A 24,911-nucleotide genomic window follows, 5' to 3' on the forward strand; every position below is an offset into this window, starting at 1 on the left:
TTCTGTAAAAGGTCGCCAAAGTATTGGAACTTCAGCTTCAGCATCAGTCCTTCCAATGAATATTCAGGGTTGATTTTCTTTGGGATTGACTGGTTTGTTCTTGCTGTCCAAGGGACTCTCAAGAGTCTTCTGCACCACAATTCGAAAGGATTATCGAGGACCTCCCCTGCTGCCTTGAAGAAGCCTCGGGACCTTGTGCCGGTATCCTCTGTCCTAGCCGGGGTTCCTGGCAAGTGCAGCTGCATCTCTGAGGCTTTGTGCCTGGAGGAGCCAACCAAGTGTGCAGTCCTATAGAGGGCAGTCTCTGCTCGGCTTTGCTGTTCGGAGCTGCCGGCTGCGGCCCTGAATACCTGGGCTTGCAGGTCCTGAGACCCTGGTAGCCGGTCTTGCCCTCAGATTCCCACCCGCCCAAAGCTCCCCGGCCCCAGAGCCCGCAGATGAGGAGAGTGGCTGAAGGCAGCCGGGCACCCTGCGAAGGCCACCGGGTGCCCGTTGCTCCCTATTCCCAAGAGAGGGATCTGCCGGCTGCCTGATGCGTCCTGCGAACTTTAAAAAAAAATTTAGGTTAAATAAACAACCCACAAATACGTAAATAAAATGGTCACTTGTAGCGATCACGGGGGAGGATACCTCGCTTTGCAGCCTTAGGCGGCGGAAGTGGAGGAAGCGGTGGGAGGTGCTCCCACCTCCCACCCGCAGCTCCCCCGGGCCACCCCTCGGCAGAAGGACGCTACGTTCCGATCGGCCTGAAAGAGGTTCAGAAGTCGCCCTTCCTTTGGACTCCCGGCCAAGGGCCGCAGCTCCCCCAGTAGCCCCGGGCGGCGGGCGCGCTCCTGCCGGGCTCAGGTTGGCACGTTCCTGGTGGGCCCCGCCGCGCCCGCGATCGCTGGGTCATGGGCGCCGCCGGCTCCTCGGCTCTGGCCCGCCTGGGCCTCCCCGCGCCGCCCGGGCCCCGCTGGCTGGGGGTGGCCGCCCTGGGACTGGCCGCGGTGGCGCTGGGGGCCGTCGCCTGGCGCCGCGCGCGGCCCGGTCGGCGCCGGCGGCTGCAGCAGGTGGGCACGGTGAGCGAGCTGTGGATCTACCCGGTCAAGTCCTGCAAGGGGGTGTCGGTGGACGCGGCCGAGTGCACGGCCCTGGGGCTGCGCAGCGGCCACCTGCGGGACAGGTAGCGCCGGGCGCGGGAACAGCGCGGGATGGGCTCGGAACGCCAGCGGGAGCGGGGGAGGCCTGCAGGATCCTTCCCTTACAAAATGGGACCTGGCGAGGAGGGTGACGGGGGCGGGCAAGGAAACAGAGAGAAGGGGGCCATCACCTCCCAACGGCAGACCCAAGGTCCGTATTTCCACCTCCCACCGGCTCTCTCACGGCTTGCGCTCCAGAGTAAGCGCGGCATCTTCTCATCTGTTCCCAGGTGTCTGCCGCTGCGCGAGCAAACTTCAACTTAGTCTAGCGGGAAACGAGAGCTTCACAGGCTTAGTCCTGGCCACTCTATTTTTAGCAATTATCTCTTGAGAACTTGAGGACACAAGGTGCCATGGAGCCCAGCCTTCAAGGAGCGTACCGAGGTGGAGCACATAATCGTAATAACAGCAGTTAAAGCTTGAGCTTCTTGCAGCTTAAAAAGTGCTATTGCTTATGTTATTTTCTCTAATTCTCTCATGCACTCCTTTATGAGTAAAAAAAAAACCAACTGAGATTCAGAGCCACACCACCATGAGTGGAATCATGGTTCTTATTTCCTTTAGCATGCTGATGCTTTGTAAACAGTGGTTTTATTCTACCTGGGTGGTCATGACCTGTGTGAATTCCTGGGGTTCAGCAAAGATGGCCAGGGCCCAGAGCAAGCAGCTTTGTCCTCTTCTGGGTCTGGCTTCAGCCTCCTTGTAAGGCTGCACTTCAGACTCCTTCCCAGACCAGCCCTCAGTTTTTGCAGGGAACAGGCAGGACAGATGCAGGCTGTAAATTTCCCTCTTCTGGCTGCCCAGAGGGTAATTCATGAGGTAGTGGAAAGGTGAGCTGTCTTTGTTATCATCGCATCAGAAAATGTGATAAAGAGAAGCAAACACAGACTTGCAGTCCTAGATGATAACCGACTCAATGTGACAAGTGCCAGGCAAGCCAGAGGAAGGAACAGGTGGAAGGACTTCCTAGCTGGGACTGAAAATGTGGTCTATTCACACTCTATTATTTACCCAGGAATGAAGTTCTGATCCATGCTACAGCACAGATCTTGAAAACACCATGTTAAGTGAAATAAGCCAGATACAAAAAGACAAACACTCTATCTATATTGTTCCAGTTATATGAAATAACTAGATTAGGCAAATTCACAGAGAGGGAAAGTGAATTAGAGATAGCCAGGGGCAGGGGCCAGATGGGAATGAAATAGGTAATTATTGCTTCATGGATACAGAGTGTCTGTTTGGGATGATGAAAACGTTCTGGAAATAGATAGTGGTGATGGTTGCACATTGTGAAATTGTTTAATGCCACTGAATTGTGTGATTAAATATGGTTGCTGCTGCTGCTGCTAAGTCGCTTCAGTCGTGTCCGATTCTGTGCAACCCCATAGACGGCAGCCCACCAGGCTCCCCTGTCCCTGTGATTCTCCAGGCAAGAACACTGGAGTGGGTTGCCATTTCCTTCTCCAATGTATGAAAGCGAAAAGTGAAAGTGGAGTCACTCAGTCGTGTCTAAGATCCTATTTTTTCTTCATGTCCATTGAGGTTGGAGATTTACATTGTGTTTACTTTTGGCATCATGAATAAAGCTGCAGTGAATATTGCAAGTTCAACGCGCAAGTACCTATTGGAGTCCCTGCTTTTAGTTCTTCTGGGTATATGCCTAAGAATTTGCTGGATATTTTATGCTGTGTGTATTTTACCACAGTGAAAAAATTGAAAAGAAAGGCTGGCATATGTGAGATCACAGATGGTGAGAATGACTGGGAGGGCAGCTGGATTGTAAAGGGTCTTGCAGAAGAGTTAGGGTTTTATTCTAAAAACTGGAACTATGGGGAACTTTGTATGAGGGTGACATGATTAGATTTGTATTTTAGAAATACAAAACTACCACTGTTACAAGGAAGGATTAGCAGAAAGAATATTCAAATGCTGGTACCAGGGATCTGGGACAGGATAGAACTATCTGTGTCCAGGGTGAAGAACCACTAAGAGGAAGTTCCTTTAGGACAGGACTAAGTTTATTTTTTAGCAGGGCTGAGCAACTCAGCCACCCGCTGGAAGTGGTGATCTTGAGTATCTGCCATATTTTTTACTTATGTCTGTGAATCTCAGAGGAGGGAGAGAGTGGAACAAATGGAGAAAGTAGCATCAATGTATATACACTATCAGGTGTCAGATGGATAGCTGGTGAGAAGTCGCTGTGTGACATGGGGAACCCAGTCTGGCACTCTGTGATGAACTGGAGCAATGGAATGGCAGGAGGGGAGGGAGGTTCTGGAGGGACGGGATGTTTGTATAATTACAGCTGATTTGCATTGTTGTATGGTAGAAACCCCTGGTGGCTCAGAGGTTAAAGCGTCTGCCTGCAGTGCGGGAGACCTGGGTTCGATCCTTGGGTCAGGAAGATCCCCTGGAGAAGGAAATGGCAACCCACTCCAGTATTCCTGCCTGGAGAATCCCATGGACGGAGGAGACTGGTGGGCTACAGTCCATGGGGTTGCAAAGAGTTGGATACAACTGAGTGACTTCACTCACTCACTCACTCACTAACTCACATGGCAGAAACCAGCACAACATTATAAAAATTAAGAAAATGAAAAATAAAAAACTATGAATGGCCCAAAAAAGGATACATGCAAAAGAAAAAAGAAACACAAAGTGACTCCTGTTATAATCATTCTACTCAGTGTGAATCTTCAGTTCAGTTCAGTCACTCAGTCGTGTCTGACTCTTTGTGACCCCATGGACTGCAGCACACCAGGCCTCACTGTCTATCACCAACTCCAGGAGTTTACTCAAACTCATGTCCATTGAGTCGGTGATGCCATCCAACCATCTCATCTTCTGTTGTCCCCTTTTCCTCCTGCCTTCAATCTTTCCCAGCATCAGGGTCTTTCCATTCAGTATGAATGGAAATGACCAAAATGTTTGTGTGTCTAACTTCCTGGGTAGCTGAACCGCTCTCTATGCAAATACATCATTTTTTTTTTTTTCCTGGAAACAGTTCATTCTATTGCTCTTCTTTCTCTATTTCTCTCTGTTCTGGGAAGTACCTCTAGACCCTGAGTACTGAGCCAGAAAAGAATATTGTCCACATTAACAATAGCCCTTTTGATAAATTGCAGAAGTCACAGCTAACTTTTTTGAAAGGTGGGAGTGGATTTGGCAAAGTATAAGTGGCATTGATTGCTGTTCAGCTCGACTCCACAATCTGTGGACAATACAGCAGTGTCTTGTTTCCATCAGCAGGAATGCCTCCTGGTGCTAGGCACCATGCTTCCTCATCTTTCTCTGAGATATCATCTACTTAGGGCAATTAAGATGAAGATATAACTTCTTTGTTTTTTGTGCCATCAAGGAGCTCAGAATGTTCTGCAGATATTTTGTTCGATGCATGAGTGATCATTAAACACTGAAATGAACTGACAGATTCGGTCTTGCTGGACTGATGAACTGATGTTTAGGACAGACAGACAGATGCACAGACACATGAGGCTTACAGTGAGGAAATCGAAATGGCAGTGTACCCCTGGAGCTCCCCCAGAGACGGGCTGTCCGTCATGGTGGTCCATGAATATCTTGTGTTTCGAAAATGGCAGGTTTTGGCTTGTGATCAACAAGGAGGGGAATATGGTTACAGCTCGACAGGAGCCCCGCCTGGTCCTGATTTCCCTGACCTGTGAGGGTGACATGCTGACCCTCAGTGCAGCCTACACCAAAGACCTGCAGCTGCCCGTCAAGACACCCACCACAAATGTGGTGCACAAGTGCAGGTAAGAAAAGGATAGACCTTAATCTTGACGTGAATATTTCTTCCTACAGTTTTGGCAAATTGTGGGCTGTGGAGGGAATTCAGAGAAATGTTATCAATAATTGACTATTGATTGCAAATGTACCATATGTAGGGTCAAGTTCTCAACATGGTGGTGATCCAAAAGAAGGTGGGAAAGGGGACAACTTCAGAAAAATATGCGTCGATGTGGGGCAGAGAAAGAAAAGTCTTTTGCAGTAAACTATGGGAACAAAGGCATATTGACATAACATCACCAGAGGATAAAGGATGCAAATTGGGGCAGAAGGAGTGGAGAGAGGATCCTAGAAGAGGTGAGGTTAGATCCATGTGTTGCTTGGAAAGACTGAGACCTTTCCAAATCTGAGTTATGGAAGGAGTCACAAATGGCTATATGACCCATGATATTTAGTCTTAATGAAAGGAACTTCCAGAATAGAAAAGAATGTCTGCGATCAGAAGAGTGATCTGACCTGCAGATGCGCAGGGGTTCCTATATTCAGCCAGGAGGCTGCTCTGTACAGAGGCTCTTTCCTTAACATTGGAAGGACAAGGGGGCAATTATTCCAGGAAAAGTGGCTCTGTCTTAAGAAATCATGTCTAGAGTTGGGTTTTTTAAAGTCTTATTATGAGAAAGCCAAAATGTGATCTAATTATACTGTTGTAATATGCATTTTGAAGTAAAATGCAAGTGAATGCTAAATTAGTCCACAGCCTATTATAGAGAATAATATCACATCAAATAATGTAGTTACTTGACTGGAAAAAAAATGAAGTTACCTAAAAAATTCTAAAGACCCCCCCAAAACTCATAAAATGCAAAATTAGTATAATTTCCATAATATCAGAATTGTAAATATAATGTTCAATTTTAATTTGGGGCTTCCCTTGTGGCTCAGCAGTGAAGAATCTGCCTGCTAGTACAGGAGACTCGAGTTCAATCCCTGGGTCAGGAAGATCCCCTGGAGTAGAAAATGCAACCCACTCCCATATTCTCACCTGGAAAATCCCATGGATAGAATGAGGCTGGTGGCTACAATCCATGGGTTCGCAAACAGTCAGACATGACTTAGTGACTCAACAACATTTTGGTGGTTTTTCTGATTATAAAAGTTATACATATTCATTGTTTAAAATTGGAAAATACCAAAAAAAAAAGAAAACAAAACCCTTCTGAGACAATTATAATTTATATTTTGACATATCTTCTTTCTGTCTCTAATCGCTAATACTTTAAAAACCATTGAAATAGTACAGAAGACTGTCTTGAATATGATTCACATACTTAAGTGGACATGTTGAGTATTTTTCAGATTGTTAAAAAAGTCTTCAAACATACCATTTTCATGTTGGTGTGATATTTCATCCCATGAATGTCTTGAATGCCTTTTGACATGTCCCCAAGATTAAACATTTGGATTGTTTTCAGCTTTTTCCTAGGTATAAAGAAGAATGTGATGAATACTTGGCATAAATCTCTGTTCATAACTTTTATTATTCCCTTAGGGGAAAAATTTTAGCAGTGGTTTCACCAACAACAAGAGTATGACTCCTGTAGACTTTTTTTTATTTATTTGGTGGTGCTAGGTCTTTGTTGCTTGGACTTTCTCTAGTTGCGGTGAGCAGGGACTACTCTAGTTGTGGTGTGCGGGCTTTTCATTGCGGTGGCTTCTGTTGTTGCATGGGCTCAAGGGCGTGCGGGCTTCGTAGCTGCAGCTCCCAAGCTCTAGAGGGCTGGCTCAGTAGTTGTGGTGCATGGACTTAGTTGCTCTGCAGCATATCAGATCTTCCCAGATCTGTGTCTTCTGCATTGTCAGCTGGATTCTTTACCATTGGGTCGCCAGGGAAGTCCTCCTGTAGACACTTGATAGATATATCTATATATTATATATATATATATATATATACATACACACATACATATATATGTATATACTGCTAAATCATTTTGCAGAGTGGTTATACCAGGTATATATTTACCAGCAGTTTATATGTGTCTCATTTCTTTTTGACCATTATGTTAAAAAATCTTTTGCCATTTTTGTGAGAAAAAACGGTAATTTCTTACTGATTTAATTTGTATTTTTGATTGTCTGAGGCAGATTTTTTAATATGCCTATTGCACTGGGTATTTCCTGTTTCTGCATATTCTGGTTCCTGCTTGCCTGCTAGGGTGAGATATTCACCCATAATTTCTTGTGGTTAACAATTTTTCATGTAACTATTGTTTCACTTGGAATCATGTGGAAGCTTTTCCTGGTCCCATACAGGCTTTTGGTCCATTCCCCCAAAGACTAGACAAGGGCATGTTGGGAAACTGCAAAATAAGGAGCTTAGACATGTTACAGATGAAAGATGCCAAAAATTCTTTGAACTTAGATTTCATTTAGCAACCCAGGCTATTCTCCTGTGAAAGAGCTGTAACTTCAGCTCACTTTCCTAAAGATTTCTGATGTGTTTGTAAGGCCAAAACTTTAAAAAGTGCATGATCATAGTCACTACACTTGTTTTCACAGCTTTCAGATAGATGTTTTCAGAAGATTTTATGAGCCCAAATTCTCGTATCTTCTCATACCTAAAAAAGCAATAAAATCTGCCCCTTGTGACTTGCAGCAACCTTCTACTAAGATGTGTGCTTGATCGCGCAAATGCTCCATCACCAAAATCACAAAGGAACAGACGTCCTCCCACCTCTATGGAAGATTTCCTCAGAGTTATCTGAGAGGCTGTCTCCTGGGCCATAGTCCTCAGTGAGTCCCCAAATTAAACTGAACTCGCAGCTCTCATGTTGTGCATCTTTTCAGTTGACACCCCCAATTGGCCCCCTAGGTACCCCCAGCTCTTAGCATACCTCACCCACATCACCCTCAACTCTGGCTGGCTCCCGGTATGCACTTCCAACAAACTTTGGCAGACAGCACATACAGTGAGCACGTGCAGCGAGGTAGCTAAGTCTGCAGGCCCAGCAAAGACCACAGACTTAAGCTTTAGTGCCGCTTTTGAAGGGAGAAAGGGAATCTGACAGCATTTGGTCTGATGGGTTTCAGGACTGTGAGAGAAAGCATACAAGCTTAAGAATTCTGCCATATAAGAGAGCAAGAAGCATGGAGTAGGTGTATCTAGAGAAGGCCTGAGAAACCCTTGGAATCCCTACCAGGACTGATGCAAGGTGTTTCTCTCTGGAAAACAGTTGGTAAAGACTGAAGAAGGTGACTGCTACTTCAGATGCAAAGCCAGCAACACAAAACTCTAAGGAATGCAAAAAAAATCATTAAAAATTATATCACCAAAGAATCGTAATTTTTCACTAATCTATTTCAGTTCAGTTGAGTTCAGTTCAGTCGCTCAGTCATGTCCAACTCTTTGCAATCCCATGAATCGCAGCACGCCAGGCCTCCCTGTCCATCATCAACTCCCAGAGTTCACTCAGACTCACGTCCATCGAGTCCGTGATGCCACCCAGCCATCTCATCCTCTGTCGTCCCCTTCTCCTCCTGCCCCCAGTCCCTCCCAGCATCAGAGTCTTTTCCAATGAGTCAACTCTTCTCATGAGGTGGCCAAAGTACTGGAGTTTCAGCTTTAGCATCATTCCTTCCAAAGAAATCCCAGGGCTGATCTCCTTCAGGATGGACTGGTTGTATCTCCTTGCAGTCCAAGGGACTCTCAAGAGTCTTCTCCAACACCACAGTTCAAAAACATCAATTCTTCGGCACTCAGCCTTCTTCACAGTCCAACTCTCACATCCATACATGACCACAGGAAAAACCATAGCCTTGACTAAATGGACCTTAGTCGGCAAAGTAATGTCTCTGCTTTTGAATATACTGTCTAGGTTGGTCATAACTTTTCTTCCAAGGAGTAAGCGTCTTTTAATTTCATGGCTGCAGTCACCATCTGCAGTGATTTTGGAGCCCCCCAAAATAAAGTCTGACACTGTTTCCACTGTTTTCCCATCTATTTCCCATGAAGTGATGGGACTGGATGCCATGATCTTTGTTTTCTGAATGTTGAGCTTTAAGCCAACTTTTTCTCTCTCCACTTTCACTTTCATCAAGAGGCTTTTTAGTTCCTCTTCACTTTCTGCCATAAGGGGGGTATCATCTGCATATCTGAGGTGATTGACATTTCTCCTGGCAATCTTGATTCCAGCTTGTGTTTCTTCCAGTCCAGCATTTCTCATGATGTACTCTGCATATGTTAAATAAGCAGGGTGACAATATACAGCCTTGACATACTCCTTTTCCTGTTTGGAACCAGTCTGTTGTTCCATGTCCAGTTCTAACTGTTGCTTCCTGACCTGTAATCTGTGATGTGCCCAATTAACTGAAAATAGGTGTTTTAAAGACACTCAGTGATATATAAAAAAACACAGAAAGACAATTTGATTAAATCACAGAAACAATAAGTGGACAAAATGAAAAGTTAAAGAGGTAGAAATCATAAAAAAAAAAAAAAAGAACCAAACAGAAATTCTGGAGGGGAAAAATAAAATGAATGAAATTAAAAATGCAGGGGAGTGCATCAAAAGCTGAATGGATCAAGCAAAGGAAAGAATCTGTGAGAATAAACACAGGATCTTTGAAATTATCTAGTCAGAAGAGAAAAACAAAAAAGAGTGAATAAAACCTATGCGGTCTATGGGGATATCATTAAAAGAAACAATTTGTGAATTATTGGAGTACCCATAGAAGAAAAGAGATAGAAGGTGGCAGAAAGATTATTTAAAGCTAAGAAATTCCCAAATCTGGGAGAGATTTTCTATCAATCAATGGGATGAAAGGGCTTCCCTGGTTGGCAGAGATTTTTTTAGATATGACATGAGAAGCACAAACAAGAAAAGCAAAAATAAATAAATGGGACTCCATCAAACTAAAAAACTTCTGCACAACAAAAGAGAACTATCAGCAAAATGAGAAGAAATATTTGTAAAACATGTATCTGGTAAGGGGTTAATAACTCAACAGGATAAAAACTCAAACAGTCCAATTAAAAAATGGGCAGAGGAACTAAGTAGACATTTCATATGGAAGACACAGGTCCCTTGACTCTGTCCTCTTTCCCAAACTTCAGCATTTTCAAAACATGATCATGATTTATGTTGAATTATAAACCACTTACTTACTTACTTGATGTTTTTCTTTAAATTGATTCAACTTTTTCAAAACGTGAAATATGGAAGGAAGGAAGGAAGGAAGTGTTAGTTGCTCAGTTTTGTCTGACTCTGCAGTCCCATGGTCTGTACCCCACCAGGCTCCTCTGTCCATGGGATTCTCCAGGCAAGAATACTGGAGTAGGTTGTCATTCTTTTCTCCAGGGGATCTTCCCGACTCAGGGATCCAACCCAGGTCTTCTCCATCTCCTGCACTGGCAGGTGGATTCTTTACCACTGAGCCACGTAGGAAGCCCCTATTATCACTATACCAGCCTTTTAATAAAGATTTCTGTCCAACTGGGTGAACCATATTTTTGCAGCAATTTTATTTTATACTAATTCATTAGGTTTCTTCTGAAAAACTCCTTCTCTTTTCAAACACATGATCTCATTTCATTCTGCCTGCATTCCTTCCAGGCAAGGAATCACAAGGCTGCATCTGCATCTCTGGTTTATAAAAATAGATAAGCAATGAGGATTTACTCTATAGCACAGGGGATTACATCCAACATCTTACAAAAACCTATAATGGAGTATAACCTGCAAAAAAAGCTGAGTCACTATATTGTGCACCTGAAATTAACCCAATATTGTAAGTCAACTATAAAAAAAATGGAGAAAAGAGGGATTGAACTTCTGTTTTTATTTGGGTTTCCACGTGGTTCAGAGTAAGGGCCAGGCTAAAATGACATCTTCTGGTAATGAAGGAATTACAGCGACGTCACAGCGAGGCGCAGCCTTTTGGATCTGTGCAGGATGTGGCAGGGTGTCCAGGTTGTCAAAGTCATGCCTGTTCTTTGTCCCCATCCCTCGCAGAGTGCACGGTTTGGAGATCGAGGGCAGAGACTGTGGTGAGGCTGCGGCTCAGTGGATAACAAACTTCCTGAAGACACAGCCCTACCGGCTGGTGCACTTTGAACCCCACATGCAACCGAGAAATTCTCACCAAGTAGAAGATGCATTCTCACCTACGGACCAGGTCAGGAAGGCAGGCTTCCTTGGAAGCGGAGGGCATGGCACATGTCTGCTGAGCTCAGACCTCATGTTTTATCTTTTGTGATCTCTCATGACAAAAGCTGTTACTTTTGCCATAAGCTATTGGTAAAAAAATAAAGCCCTTCCCTTGGGAGCATCATCTGTGTTTCTTGATTTGGAGGACTCTTGCATTTTTGCCCGAGAGCAAAAATTCCTATTTGTAGAAGCTTCTGGTGCCAACATGGCTTCAAAACTCTTCTAGGTCAGCGTCTTTCCCAGTCCCTCTGTAATTTCATGAAGAGTCCAGCCTTTTTACACTGGGATTGCCATGGTGTGTCAGATATCAGTTGGGCGAATGAGTGTGGTTATGGAGATCCACAGATTTTAAATGACCAGACTGGCCCTTAAAGGAATAAGGCTTTAAGAATTCATCCTAAGAGTGAAACATACAATGCTTTGTGGCACCATTGCCACAGCCATGTTAAATGTTGATTTGCAGGTTGCATGAAAAATACATACCCATGGAATCAGTGAATATTTTTTATCATACCTAATGAGGTCATCAAACCCAACCACCTTATTAAAATCAACGTGTGAGAATTCGGAGGATGAGAAAGGGGGCAGCTCTAAGATTCTGAGACTCCGTTTTCTTCACTCCATCATGCAGTTCCTGTTATCTGCAAGGCTATTTAAAGCTTCTGAATCGCTGTGACTTTGCTATAAAAAAAAAATAGAGAAATACTTAGAAAGATTGCGTGGGGAGGTAGGGTGAGGGAGGGGTGGAAGGTTCCAGGAACCAGACCCATGTGACCTCTGAGAAATGCTTTTGTGTGTGTCATGCTCTAACAATTCTTCTTTCCTCATCAGATCCCCTACTCAGATGCCAGCCCTTTCTTGATCCTTTCTGAGGCATCGTTGGCAGATCTCAACTCCAGGCTAGAGAAGAAAGTTAAAACAGCCAACTTCAGGCCCAATATTGTAATTTCAGGCTGTGGTGTCTATGCAGAGGTAACACTATGCCTTCCTTGCTCCTTTCCTTGGACTTAACTTTTTTTTTTTTTTTTTTTAAGATGTGAGTCTTTGATGCTTGATTAGGTGATTCTGAAGGATGCATATTTTTGGGGAAGACTACAGTGCCTCCTGGTGGAGAAATGTACACAGAACAGGCTGGGGCACTCTAACCTGAGGTGCCCAGCATTTTGGACTGTTGTGAAACATACAAGCGATTTAGTTGCTAAGTCGTGCCAGACTCTAGCAACCCCATGGACTGTAGCCTGAAGGCTCCTCTGCCCATGGGATTCTCCAGGCAAGAATATTGGAGTGGGTATACAAGAGACTCATTTTATGATTAAAAAGCAAAAACGAAACTCCACAGTATACATATGAAGAATAATACACACTATCAGAGTTAAAATTCTGGGTCTGGAAATTTCTCTCTGGCTTATGATCAACAAAGGACTGGGCAGTTTAACTCTGGATTTTTGTCTTCAGCCCCTTCCTTGTGAGGGTAAGATGGTCAGGACCACAATCAGATGCCCTTATTATTGCCTTGAGTCTCTCACCCTTTTTTTTTTGTATCTCTCAAAGTTTCCACCCTGGAAGACTTAATTCATATCCCATGTTTTCCTTAAAACCTCCCCTGACCAGAGTAGGACAGCCTGAAAATCTCTTCTCTAAACCACCAGCCCCAGGCTTGCTTGCACAGATCAACCAGCGCAAGGGTGCTGTCTTGTAATGCTTTCTCTCTGGTTTTCTGGACCTTTTAAAAGGAATACGGACCATTCACTTTTCTTATGTGTGTGTGCTCTCTCCCCTGCTGGATTTGAGGGGCACAGACCATCGATTTGATTTGTCCTTAAAGTAGGCACCAGTGACCCAGGCCGTACACAAATGCCTGAGGAACTGTCTAGGCCGGAGAGCTTTGTATTAATAAATGCTCCTCTGGAGATGCAAAGGGAAGTAAGGTTACTGGCCTCCTCTAGATTTGTTCCTGTCCAGCCAGGGGAGATGTTTTGATCCATTTTAGGCGAGCAGGAAAAGCTCACCTACAACCTAGAAAAATCCCCCCTCTCCATAATCTCTCCTCTATTTCACCTGGTCCCTGCCTCAGCCCCCACCCTTGCCTTCCCCACCGCCTCCAATCAGGCAGGGAGGCTTCCTAAAGGAGATGAATTTCATTTTTATTTTTAAATTTTTATTGGAGTATAGTTGCTTTACAATGTTGTGTAAATTTCTTCTGTATACCAAATTGAATCAGCTATCTGTTCAGTTCAGTTGCTCAGTCGTGTCCGACTCTTTGCGATCCCATGGACTGCAGCACTCCAGGCCTCCCTGTCCATCACCAACTCCCAGAGTTTACTCAAACTCATGTTCATTGAGTTGGTGATGCCATCCAACCATCTCATCCTCTGTCATCCCCTTCTCCTCTCACCTTCAATCTTTTCCAGCATCAGAGTCTTTTCAAATGAGTCAGCTCTTCGCATCAGGTGGCCAAAGTATTGGAGTTTCAGCTTCAACATCAGTCCTTCCAGTGAACACCCAGGACTGATCTCCTTTCGGATGGACTGGTTGGATCTCCTTGCAGTCCAAGGGACTCTCAAGAGTCTTCTCCAGAACCACAGTTCAAAAGCATCAATTCTTCGGTGCTCAGCTTTCTTTATAGTCCAACTCTCACATCCATACATGACCAATGGAAAAACCATAGCCTTGACTAGACGGACCTTTGTCGCAAAGTAGTATTTGTACCTATATCCCCTCTGTTTTTTGGATTTCCTTCCAATTTAGGAGCATTGAGTAGAGTCCCCTGTGCAGGTTCTCATTAGCTCTCTATCTTATACGTAGTATCAATAGTGTATATGTGTCCATCTCCATCTCCCAGTTCCTTTCACCCTCTCGTCCCCCTTGGTATCCATGTGTGTTCTCTACATCAGCATCTTTCTGCTTTGCAAATAAGTTTGTCTGTACCATTTTTCTAGATTCCACATATGAGTGATACCATACAGTATTTATTCTTCAGAGATGAGTTTCAGTTCCGGTTTTACAAGTGAGAGGAAGGGGAGCGTTTCATTTCAGGAAAGAACTGACAGCTCAAACGCAGAGGGCGGGAAACAGGAAGGCATGATGTAAAGCCAGCCGTCCCTGATGGAAATGGCTGCTTAGCTGTCGAATCCCGTGACGTCCCCCGCTACTGGGGTGAGTCGGGGCTGGGGCTCCGAAGTGCTCACCTGATTTATGTGCTTTGGCCCCAGGACTCATGGAATAAGCTTCTTATTGGTGACGTGGAACTGAAAAGGGTGATGGCTTGCTCTAGGTGAGACACACGCGCTCCTGCTCGAGAAGGGGAGGAGAAGGGGAGGGCTGTCTGCTTGTCCGGTGTATGATACCCTGTGTGTGTGTCCAGGTGCATTTTAACCACAGTGGACCCAGACACCGGCGTCATGAGCAGGAAGGAGCCACTGGAGACGCTGAAGAGGTAAGACTAAGCAATTTAATATCTCTTCAGAGAAGCAGGGAGAACACCACACGGGAGTATTCTTGAAGCAGAAGGGGGTACTAGTGACTGGATCATTTAGGAAATATTCCTGGGTGCTTTGGTCTCCGAATGCCTACTTACACAACTAATTTTACTTTTCATTTAGAATTCGTGATCCAAGCACACCGGTTAAAAGGCAACAATACATGGTTTAGATATTTTGACCAACTTTATGATGGGCTTCCCCTTAGGTGACCTCACAAATTCATTAGGTGTGATAAGGACTTTCTGGTGCTTTAAGAAAGGCCCGACTGTTTTGGAGGAGCATGTTGAAGTATGCAGGAGTGAAGTGAAGTGATACCTGGGGTGTGCTGTTATTTTAGCAAAAGCGCACATGGAACAATATGTCACATCTTGATAAATAGAATCTGGGTGATAATTAGGTGGGGATTCATTGCATTGTTTTTTTTTCTAGTTTTTTCTTTATGTTAAAAGTTTCACAGTAAAATTCTTTTAATGAAAGACAGTGACAGATAAGTTTAAATTCCATAGATCAATATTTACAATAATATTCATTTTAAAAAGCTGATTATAAAACTGCATATATAGCATTGACTTTTTCATTTGATTTTCCTTTTTAAAATATATAAATGCATCTGAGTAGCTAAAAGGCTGGAAGTCTGTAAAATGAAACATTAATGGAGGTGCTCTTTTGGTAATGGAATTATGGGGACATATATATTCTTATATGTAGCCTCTAAACTTTCTATAAGCAAGCTGTGGTACTTTTGCTAAAACAGCAATTCATGATCCATGCCCTTCTGTGCTGTTTTCTGCCAAATCTGGAGCCAGGACATGGTGGAAACCCTCAAAGTGACGCTCATCTTCCCTGGTCTTCCGTTTTGAATGAAGGATCACAGGTTGGGTGTCAGGTCTCATTTCTTCAGCCCCTGAGGCCCTCAGCTTGGACCCTGACATGCAATCTCGGGTATTAATTGCAGAGTAGGAGAGGGAAGAAGGCGGGGGTGTGGTGGTGGTGGTGGTGGTGGTAACTTCTGCTTTAGTCAAAGTCCCAGAAGACTTGAGGAAGGAATGAAGTGGAATTTTTGCCATCTGACATAAAAGGCATCATGAAGAGCACATTAAGAGGAGGTTATACTGGGACTTGTGTGACCAAATTTGTTTCCCTGGAATGGGTGTCTGTTTCGTTCCATCTTTCACCGAGCTCATTGGTCTAAGCTCTCTGGACCACCAGTCTCCTTTAATCAGCACCTATCCCTCTCTTGGGTTTCCCAAAGAATCCGCCTGCAATGCAAGAGACCTGGGTTCAACCCCTGAGTCAGGAAGATAGCCTGGAGAAGGGAATGGCTACCCTCTCCAGTATTCTTGCCTGGAGAATCCTATGGACAGAGGAGCCTGGTTGGCTTTAGTCCATGGGGTTGCAAAGAGTCAGACACAGCTGAGCATGTACACATACATCCCTCTCTGCTGATCCTGCTGACCCAGAAATGACTATCGGGCCCCTACCTGGCAGGCTGAAGCCTGGGGGTGGGGCCTCTGTCCCAGAGAGCACGTTGCCCCCAGGCATGAAGCCAATACCTGCGGTCCATGGAGACCAGTGTTCTGCATCAAGACCAGGCTACAGCGAGGTGGACAGTCATTCCGGAGTCAGGCCACATGGCAGAGAGGGAGGTCAGGAGCAGAGTCAAACAAGGTGGGTTGGAGGGAGGTTGGGAGGCGAGATTCAAAATTACTGAGGTGAAGGGCAAATGGCTGCTTTTTCTCTGGATCCCCACCATTGAGTGCAAATTTGCAGAAACATTCAAAGAGGAGGCTACACCTGGATGGGAGGGGAGTTTGGGGGAGAAATCATACATGTATATGTATGGCTGAGTCATTCTGCTGTACACCTGAAACTATCACAACATTGTTAATCGACTGTGTGTGTGTGTGGCTTAGTCACTCAGTCGTGTCTGACTCTTTGCAACTCTATGGACTGTAGCCTGCCAGGCTCCTCTGTCCATGTGGCTCTTCAGTCAAGAATACTGGAGTGTATTGCCTTCCCTTCTCCAGGGGATCTTCCCAACCCAGGGATCGAACCTGAATCTCCCATGTTTCCTGCTTTGCAGATAGATTCTTTACCATCTGAGCCACCAGAGAAGTCCCATTAATTGGCTATATTTCAATACAAAATAAAAAGTTAAAAAAATAAGCTACAAGGATATATTGTACAACACAGGGAGCATAGCCAATATTTTATAATAACTGTAAATGGAGTGTTATCTTTAAAAATCATGAATCACTACACCTGCAACATAAATATTATACATCAGCTATGCTTCAATTTAAAAAAAAGAAAAAAGAAGGAAAAATAAGAGTTGGACACGACTTAGCAACTGAACAACAACAAAATGTTAATAGATAGACCACTTAAGATTTATACATTTCTGTAAAGTAATTAGCCTCCAATTAAAATAAATAAATTTAAATTAAAAAAAGATTTATACATTTCACTCCGTGTAAATTTTATCACCCCTCAAAAATAGTTAAGAAATTTTAACCCTAGGAAATCATATTCCAGTTGAACTGTTTCAAGGTGAAATTTGCTGACATCTGTGACTTACTTGGAAAAAAAATGACGATGGATTGATGGATGGATAAATACATATGATAAAGGAAATACAATAAAATGTTATGTGTCGGGTCAAATGACTGACAATTGGATGTTCTCTGTAAAGTTCTTTGGACTCGTCTGCCTGTTTGACGATGAAAGTGTTAGTCGCTTGGTCATGTCTGACTCTTTGTGTCCCCATGGACTGTAGCTCACCAGGCTTCTCTGTCTATGGAGTTCTCCAGGCAAGAATACTGGAGTGGTGGCCATTCCCTCCTCCAGGGGAGCTTCCTTACTCAGGAATCGAGCCTGGGTCCCTTGCATCGCAGGCTGGTTCTTTACCATCTGAGCTACCAGGGAAGCCCAAGAGAGGGATGGATGCTAATCAAAGGAGACTGGCGGTCCAAAGAGCTTGGACTAATAAGCTTGGTGAAAGATGGAATGAAACAGACTCCCTTTCCTGCATTGCAGACAGATTCTTTATGGTCCAAGCCACCAGCGAAGCCCATTTGTTTGAGGATGGTCGTAATGACATGTTGGAGGAGACTTTCTTAGACATGACCAGACACTCTGGAGGGGAGCGAGTCTGAGAAGCTGCAGCGAAGGACTAGTGATTCCTCCAAATGTGCTGGTTCACTCACTATGAGCACAAACTGGCAATTCTTCCATCTTCCCACTTTGCTGTGATCACTGAGGAGCTCTGTGGAGGGGGAGGGCAGGACAGGTGGGGAAAGCGCCCCGCCATGGTGTTAGCAGTCCTGGTTCTGCCAGCTGATCAGCAGGCTCCTCTCTAGCTCAGGCCCTGGCTATTCCTCCCTATGAAGTCAGTGGAGCAAAACAGACCTCCATGGGTTCTGTGTACAAGCCAGCCAAATGATTTGGAGAATTGGCTGTTATCCATTTGTATACATCATCTTGTTCTCTCCTCCCAACAGTGCTTGGTGCCTGGTACCTTTCCTTCTGGATTCAGAAAGTGTCTTTGGGGCCAGTCCTCTGAATCTTTGGTGCCTCTCCTTCCATTGGGATCTTGTGTTTATAAAAGGAGGAAAATTGACCCCTGGGAGCAGCCCAGCCTTTTGGATCTCCTGCAGCCTCTCAGCAGCCCAACCAGTCCACCCTAATTGCTCTTAATACCCCAGGAGATGGGACAGCCAGCCTAGGTGTCTTCTCCTGTATCTTACTGAGATTTAAATTGCCATAGATGCCGTAATTTATGTCCCTCCCAGGACAGACGGCCATAAATCGGGAAGAGAAAGGCCTGGGCCGCCTGACATAAATCACAGAAGCCAAGCAAAGTGGTTTCGGGGGCCTCCTCTCTGCTCCCTGGCTTTCCTCCTGGGCAGGATACCTGGGAGCTCTGCCTTCCCTCCTCCTGGGTCCCCTGTGCCCCAGGGCTGTGCTGCTCCAGAAAGGCAGGTTCTCAGCTGGGAGACCAGTGCTGAATGGCTGCTGATCGCAGGCCCAGAGGAATCTTTGTCTGTGAAATACTCACAGTGGAGGCCGGTCTGCTGGCAGGAAAATATGAAGAAGGAATTATTTTTTTCTTGCTGAAGGGAGAGTGACTCCCATGCTGATCCCACAGGAGCGGTATGGGTCTGTCATTGTTCCTTTCAATAGGAAGAATCACCTCGTTCGTTCTGTCGAAACTTACGTTTTGTTAGATGCAGGGGGACTTGGACAGTGACATTTGCTGCTCTCTGCCTGTGTCAGGCTGTGCTGTGCTGAAGTAAAGACAGAAGGATTTGGTGCGAGTGATACTATAGAAGGAGACAGCTCCCCCCACCCACCAGGCTCTTCCTCCCCGGCCCCTGTAATTGTGTGACTTTGGCAAGTCAGTTCCGTGCTTGATGTTTCAGTTTATTTGTAAAAACGGACCTAAAAAGAGTAAGTGGCTTAGTGGTAAAGAATCCACCTGCCAGTGCAGGACACACAGGAGACCAGGGTTCAATCCCTGGGTCAGGAAGATCCCCTGGAGAAGGGAATAGCTACCCACTCCAGTATTCTTGCCTGCAGAATCCCATGGACAGAGGAGCCTGGAGGGCTACAGTCCACGGGGTGCCAAAGAGTTGGACACGACTGAGAGTGAGCATACACGCATGGACTAATAATACCTCTCCTGGTTTACACTCCCCCTTGGTTAGAATAAAGCAATAAATGCTACTTTTAAAACTAGATGATAAAATACATAATGACCATCTAGACGGTGGTTATTGATAGTCTCTGCTTATGAGCTTGGCACATGCTGAGAGAAGGAAAATCCTGAAGACACTTTCCATTTTCTGAGTCTGCATTAAATGCACGGCAGCCCAACCTGCTTGGCCTTCAGTCCCTTTTGTCTGTGGTGTCTTCACAGTGCTGTTTTATTCCTGACCTGATCATACACAGAGCAAGTTGGGAGTTCCCAGAAGTGTCCTGTGCCCTCGGTGGGGACCCAGTGGTGATCAGAGACCCTGCTTGCAAACCGTGGTCAGGGCATTGGCCAGTAAGTGAGTAAAGGAAGCAGCTCTCACCAGTCCACAGCACTTTGTAGGTAACAGTCTCCACTCACACCACCCCCTTAAGGACGGAACCTCTGTTTAAGTGAAACAAAAAGTGTGTCTCCCATTAGTGTGGTAGTGTGTTTCATATTCACTGGAAGAGAAACTTCACTAAGGCGATTCTATGTATTTTTGCGCTGTGCTGGGTCTTCATCGCTATGAGGGTATTTCTCTGGTTATGGTGAGTGGGGCTGCTCTATAGCTGCCCTGCTCGGGCTTGTCACTGTGGGGGCTCCTCTTGTTGCAGACCGCAGGCTCCGGGGCATCGGGCTCCAGTAGCTGCAGCTCCTGGGTTCTCGAGCACAGGCTCAGTAGTTGTGGCACATGGGCTTAATTGCCCTGTGGCATGTGGGATCGTCACAGACCAGGGATCAAACCCGTGTCTCCTGCATTGGCAGGTGGATTCTTTACCACTGAGCCACCAGGGAAGCCCAAGAAAGGTGATTTTACATGGATTTGCAATTTATCAACCCCATCATCAAGGCTTCCCTGGTGGCTCAGATGGTAAAGAATCTGCCTGCAAAATAGGAGACCTGGGTTCCATCCCTGGGTCGGGAAGATCCCCTGGAGAAGGGAATGGCTACCCACTTTAGTATTCTTGCCTGTAGAATCCCATGGACAGAGGAGCTTGGTGGGCTACAGTCCATGGGGTCACCAGCACCACAATCCTATCATCAGCTGCAAAAGCAAATTTTGTATATTTGGAAGAAAAAAATCAAAGAAGATCCATGTATGAGATCATGCCTTGTTTTCAGTCTCTTGAACAAAAAGCTTGGTGTGGATGTGAATTCACAGACAGTGGACAATATCGCCTCAGTCCCACAAGGGGTCGCTGTTGATCTCGTTTGTCGAGTCTCCCCATTGCCTAGTGGCGACAATGTCAGCAGGAGCACAAGTGGGACAGAGCTGGGGGCTTTTGGCAGTCCCGCGCCTACAAACCAACTCCTTGGCCCAACCCTGAGCAGGTTAAGGGGCTGGGCTGGGAGGGGTGGCCGCCCCTGTGGGTCCTCCCTTCCTAAGTTACCTGGAGGGGGAGTACCTGTGTGTGTGGGTGATGATGTCAAGGGGCAAGGAAACCCGTGCATAGTTGAATGTTTGTGCAGAATAAATATTAACCCCCCCCCCCACCTCTTCTCACGTATGTGTGTGTAGTACCCAAGAGGTACAAAGATGACCAGAGGTCACATCCCTGGTGGGAAATGTCCTGACTCTGAAGTGAGCCAGACCTCAGTTCTGGCCCAAGCCTGACCACTTAGATCCTGGGCAAGTCTGTTACTCCTCTGAGACCTCCCTGTGAAGTGAGGGCAATACATATTCCCACATAGGCATGTTGTAGGGATTAACAGATAATCTGTGTGATGTTCTTTTTAAACTGTCAGTGTTTGCACAGAACTGACTCTCAATCCCCTCACTGAGATAATCAGAGCCTCAGGCTACCCATCTTGCAAGAAACAGAAGTCCTGAGTCATAAAGTGCCTGATCTGCCTCCTGAAGAAGTCACCCTCCAACAGACACATCTCCAAATGTCCCTGGTATTGCAGGCTGAGAAAGGAGAGGCAGGCTAGGAGACATGCCTGGTTCCCAGGGTCCAGCATCGTTGCAGACCTGACTGCAGAGCAGGGGAATGTTGTTGGCCAGGCAGGACCGGCTGGATCAGCGGCTCATGGTTCCCATCCACTTGTTGATTTATTCGTTGGCTCAACCAACCTCATTTCGAGTGGCTTCAATGTACCAGGTGCCATACCAGACTGCTGGCATACAACAATGACCAGAACAGACATAGTGCCTGCAGCTGGGGGCAGAGGCTAGAGGTTTCACCCTCCCCATTTTCTCATTAGCCACCTCTGATATGCAGAACAAAATAATTAGGCCTGAGTTGTTGCAATAGTTTTTTTTTCTCAGAACACAGTAGAATGAAAAAATGCTTTCCATCAAAAATGATATAAAAATGATTAAAGTTGGAGTTAGAGTAAATGAGAGACAGAAGGAAAGCTTTCTCCTGGTGGAGGTGGGGGAGGGGAAAATCTTGCCATGTTATTCATGCACATCCCTCGTACACTTTTCCTGGTGATTCTTGCATTTTTTGCCTGAAAAAGATGTGAATTTGTTGTCGCTGTTTAGTTGTTTATTCGTGTCCGACTCTTTTGTGATCCCATGGGCTGTAGCCTGCCAGGCTCCTCTGGCCATGGGATTTCCCAGGCAAGAATACTGGAGTGGGTTGCCATTTCCTCCTCCAGGGGATCTTTCCAACCCAGGGATCCAACCTGTCTCCTGCCTTGCAGGCAGATTCTGTGCTGTTGAGCCCCTGGGGAAGCTCCAAAGATAGGAATATTGCTCCTAACAGAGGGTTTTACACCAACGCGTTCAATTTGTTCAACAAACGATTGTGGGTCACCGGTGACATACAGGGCCCAGCCTTGGATGTGAGTGATACAGTGGAGTTAGTCACGCTTCCTGCTGTCCACAGACTCTCTGTCTTGTAGAACAGACAGACGTACTCTAACAGCGCAGGAGATAGCACGTGCGTGTTCAAGGGGCAGCAGAGAAAATCCAGGGTGGGGAGACCGCTCCTAGCCGGGGGATCCTGAGTTTCTTTCCTAGGACATGTGGCTTTGGAGTTGGGCCTCGAAGAAAAGGTAGAATTCTAGTACTTTGGGAACTGGGGGAGGGGGGCCCACAGAGGAGCCACCAAGCCGGGAGGGTAGAAAAGAGTTATTAGAGTTGTCTGAGGATGCACGAAGTGAGATTGTTGACAGTGGAAGAAAAAGTGAGAAAATTCAAAAGACGTGGTACAGGAAAAACCTTAGGTAGGACCTGGCAGCTATGAACACACTGGAAAGTGAGGGGATGGTGTAAAGAATGACTCCAGGCCTCTCAGCCTGACGGACTGCTCAGGCTGTGGTTCTGAGCATGATGTGGAGTCAGGAGGAGAGATGCCAAGGGAAGTGATAAAGTAATGTCTACACATATTGAGTCCCTACTTCCTTAATGCCGAAAAAGGGAACATTCCAAACAGAAAAGAGGTGGGAACGTGGCCATTGGTAACACTTTGGTAGTTTGTGCACTGGGCACAACCCCAGGAGGTGCTGTTTTGAACTCTTGAAGGGAATGGGGCTCGCTGGAGTGGGGCAGCATGTCGGCCCTGTGTGGGGTGGATCCGTCTGCTGAGAAGAAATCACATACGGTTTGAGCTCTTCCTTCGGATTGGCTATGACTCATTATGGTCTTTTTCCTGTTGCAGTTATCGCCTGTGTGACCCTTCTGAACGAAAGTTATATGGAAAATCACCCCTCTTTGGACAATATTTTGTTCTGGAAAACCCAGGGACCATCCACGTGGGAGACCCTGTGTACCTGCTCGGCCAGGAATAGGAATCATATGCCCTGGAATAGCAGATGCCTTTAAAAAAATGTCTTCAAAACTGACAACGTTTGAAACACAGTATTTTGGAATGGGGCATTTGACTCCTCGGCATTTTCTTTAGAACTGTGATCTCCAAGTTTTTCATCTTTCTCTGGACTTCTTCCTCGTGTCCCAGTGCTTCCAGCATCCCAGCCTACAAAGCAAAGAAAGGTTTGATAACTTAATAGGACTTAAGTAAGTCACCTAAATGATAAGGCAGGATTCTAAAAATCACTTGTTCAATTGTGATTGTGGAATAATGTTTTCTCCTTCTTCTCCATTCACCTACTCATAACCTCCATCATCTCACTGCTATGCCTTAGGGAAAAGGAGAGAAGAGAAAGGGTGGGGGATCGAGAGGAATGTTCTAGAATATTTTCTTACCCTGTTCCGCAGCATGCAATGGAAATTAAATAGCACTCCAAATAAGGGTGGACTGTCACTTCACTTTTCCCCCTCAAGTCCTAGATAGGCTTTTAAAAGGGTATAATGAGTCTGGCCTTCAGTAAACACTTAGACGTTGGTTTCCCCTAGATCATTTTGGATCTGGCCCTATTATCTCTTAGTGTCCATAGGCATTTGATGGATCCTTCACAGCACACTGTGCCTCTGGGCGGCAGGACAGCAGAGATGTCAGGGAAGAAAATCCACTCACAAGAGCAGCATTGCTGTCAGGCTCTGATACAGAACAGAAGACAAAATCTTCCTTGCCATGAAACAGAATATCAACTATATCCCATTGGTGAGACCAAACTTTTCCCAGTATACAAGAGAGAACAGTCACACTAAGTAGGCGAGGCACCCTTGTCTCCTGTTGTCTGAGATGCTGTTGATATTGCCCTGGGAAACGATGCCCAAAGAAATGGTCCGGAGAGGACATGATGCCACCTAGTGGCATTGTCACAGCTCAGCCATGCTGTTGAAAAGAGGGAAACGGATGGGTTTTAGTTTTCTATCATAGAAAAAATTTTTGAAAGAAACTGAGGTAACCTCTAGGTATTCTCTGCTTCTCTGCTGTGGGAGCTGCTGTCACTTACTCTGTGCAACCCCATAGACGGCAGCCCACCAGGCTCCGTCGTCCCTGGGATTCTCCAGGCAGGAACACTGGAGTGGGTTGCCATTTCCTTCTCCAAGGCATAAAAGTGAAAAGTGAAAGGGAAGTCGCTCAGTCGTATCCGACTCTTAGCAACCCCGTGGACTGCAGCCTACCAGGCTCCTCCGCCCATGGGATTTTCCAGGCAAGAGTACTGGGGTGGGCTGCCATTGCCTTCTCCATCTGCTGTGGGAATTTGGCCCTAAAAGCATGGCTGTGCTATCACGGGGTCCTTCTGGATCTTGCTGGTCCCATCAACTCAAGACTGGTTGCTTCTCCTCAAAACCAGGATGAAAAAGTTCTGAGACCCATGGATGAGAAGAAATGTGATTGTGTGATTTGACATAAACCACTTTATTTCAGGTTTTGAATGAAATCTTTCAAAGGAGAAAAGGAAAACATAAGTCAATTCACTTAACAACCAGTATGTAATTTTTCTCCTCATCAAATCATATAACTCTAGTATCTGATGCTGTTAATCTTTCATTGCCATTTTGCTCTTTGTATTAGGAAGCTAAGTCATGAAAAATGTGTTTCAAAACTGTAAATAAATGGAAGCTGCTTTGACTAGTTTCAGGTTGTACTCACTTCTTGGCAAGAAGTCAGACTTTGAAGCTGACAGATGTGAATGGGCAAAACCAATCATTCTGTCACCTCACACACACACACACACACACACACACACACACACACAC

General features: G+C 45.6%; 1 protein-coding gene across 1 annotated transcript; it reads left to right on the forward strand.

Moving 5' to 3' along the window:
- The first annotated feature begins 893 nt into the window (after positions 1 to 893).
- MTARC1 (mitochondrial amidoxime reducing component 1) lies at positions 894 to 23,092 on the forward strand. Its single transcript, XM_052653890.1, has 7 exons — positions 894 to 1,165; positions 4,784 to 4,957; positions 10,943 to 11,105; positions 11,969 to 12,109; positions 14,350 to 14,411; positions 14,502 to 14,573; positions 22,963 to 23,092. The coding sequence occupies exons 1-7, from the start codon at positions 894 to 896 to the stop codon at positions 23,090 to 23,092; spliced, it is 1,014 nt and encodes a 337-aa protein (XP_052509850.1).
- Positions 23,093 to 24,911: the final 1,819 nt, after the last annotated feature.

The sequence above is a fragment of the Budorcas taxicolor genome, chromosome 16 (assembly GCF_023091745.1).
Source record: "Budorcas taxicolor isolate Tak-1 chromosome 16, Takin1.1, whole genome shotgun sequence".
Classification (NCBI taxonomy): domain Eukaryota; kingdom Metazoa; phylum Chordata; class Mammalia; order Artiodactyla; family Bovidae; genus Budorcas; species Budorcas taxicolor.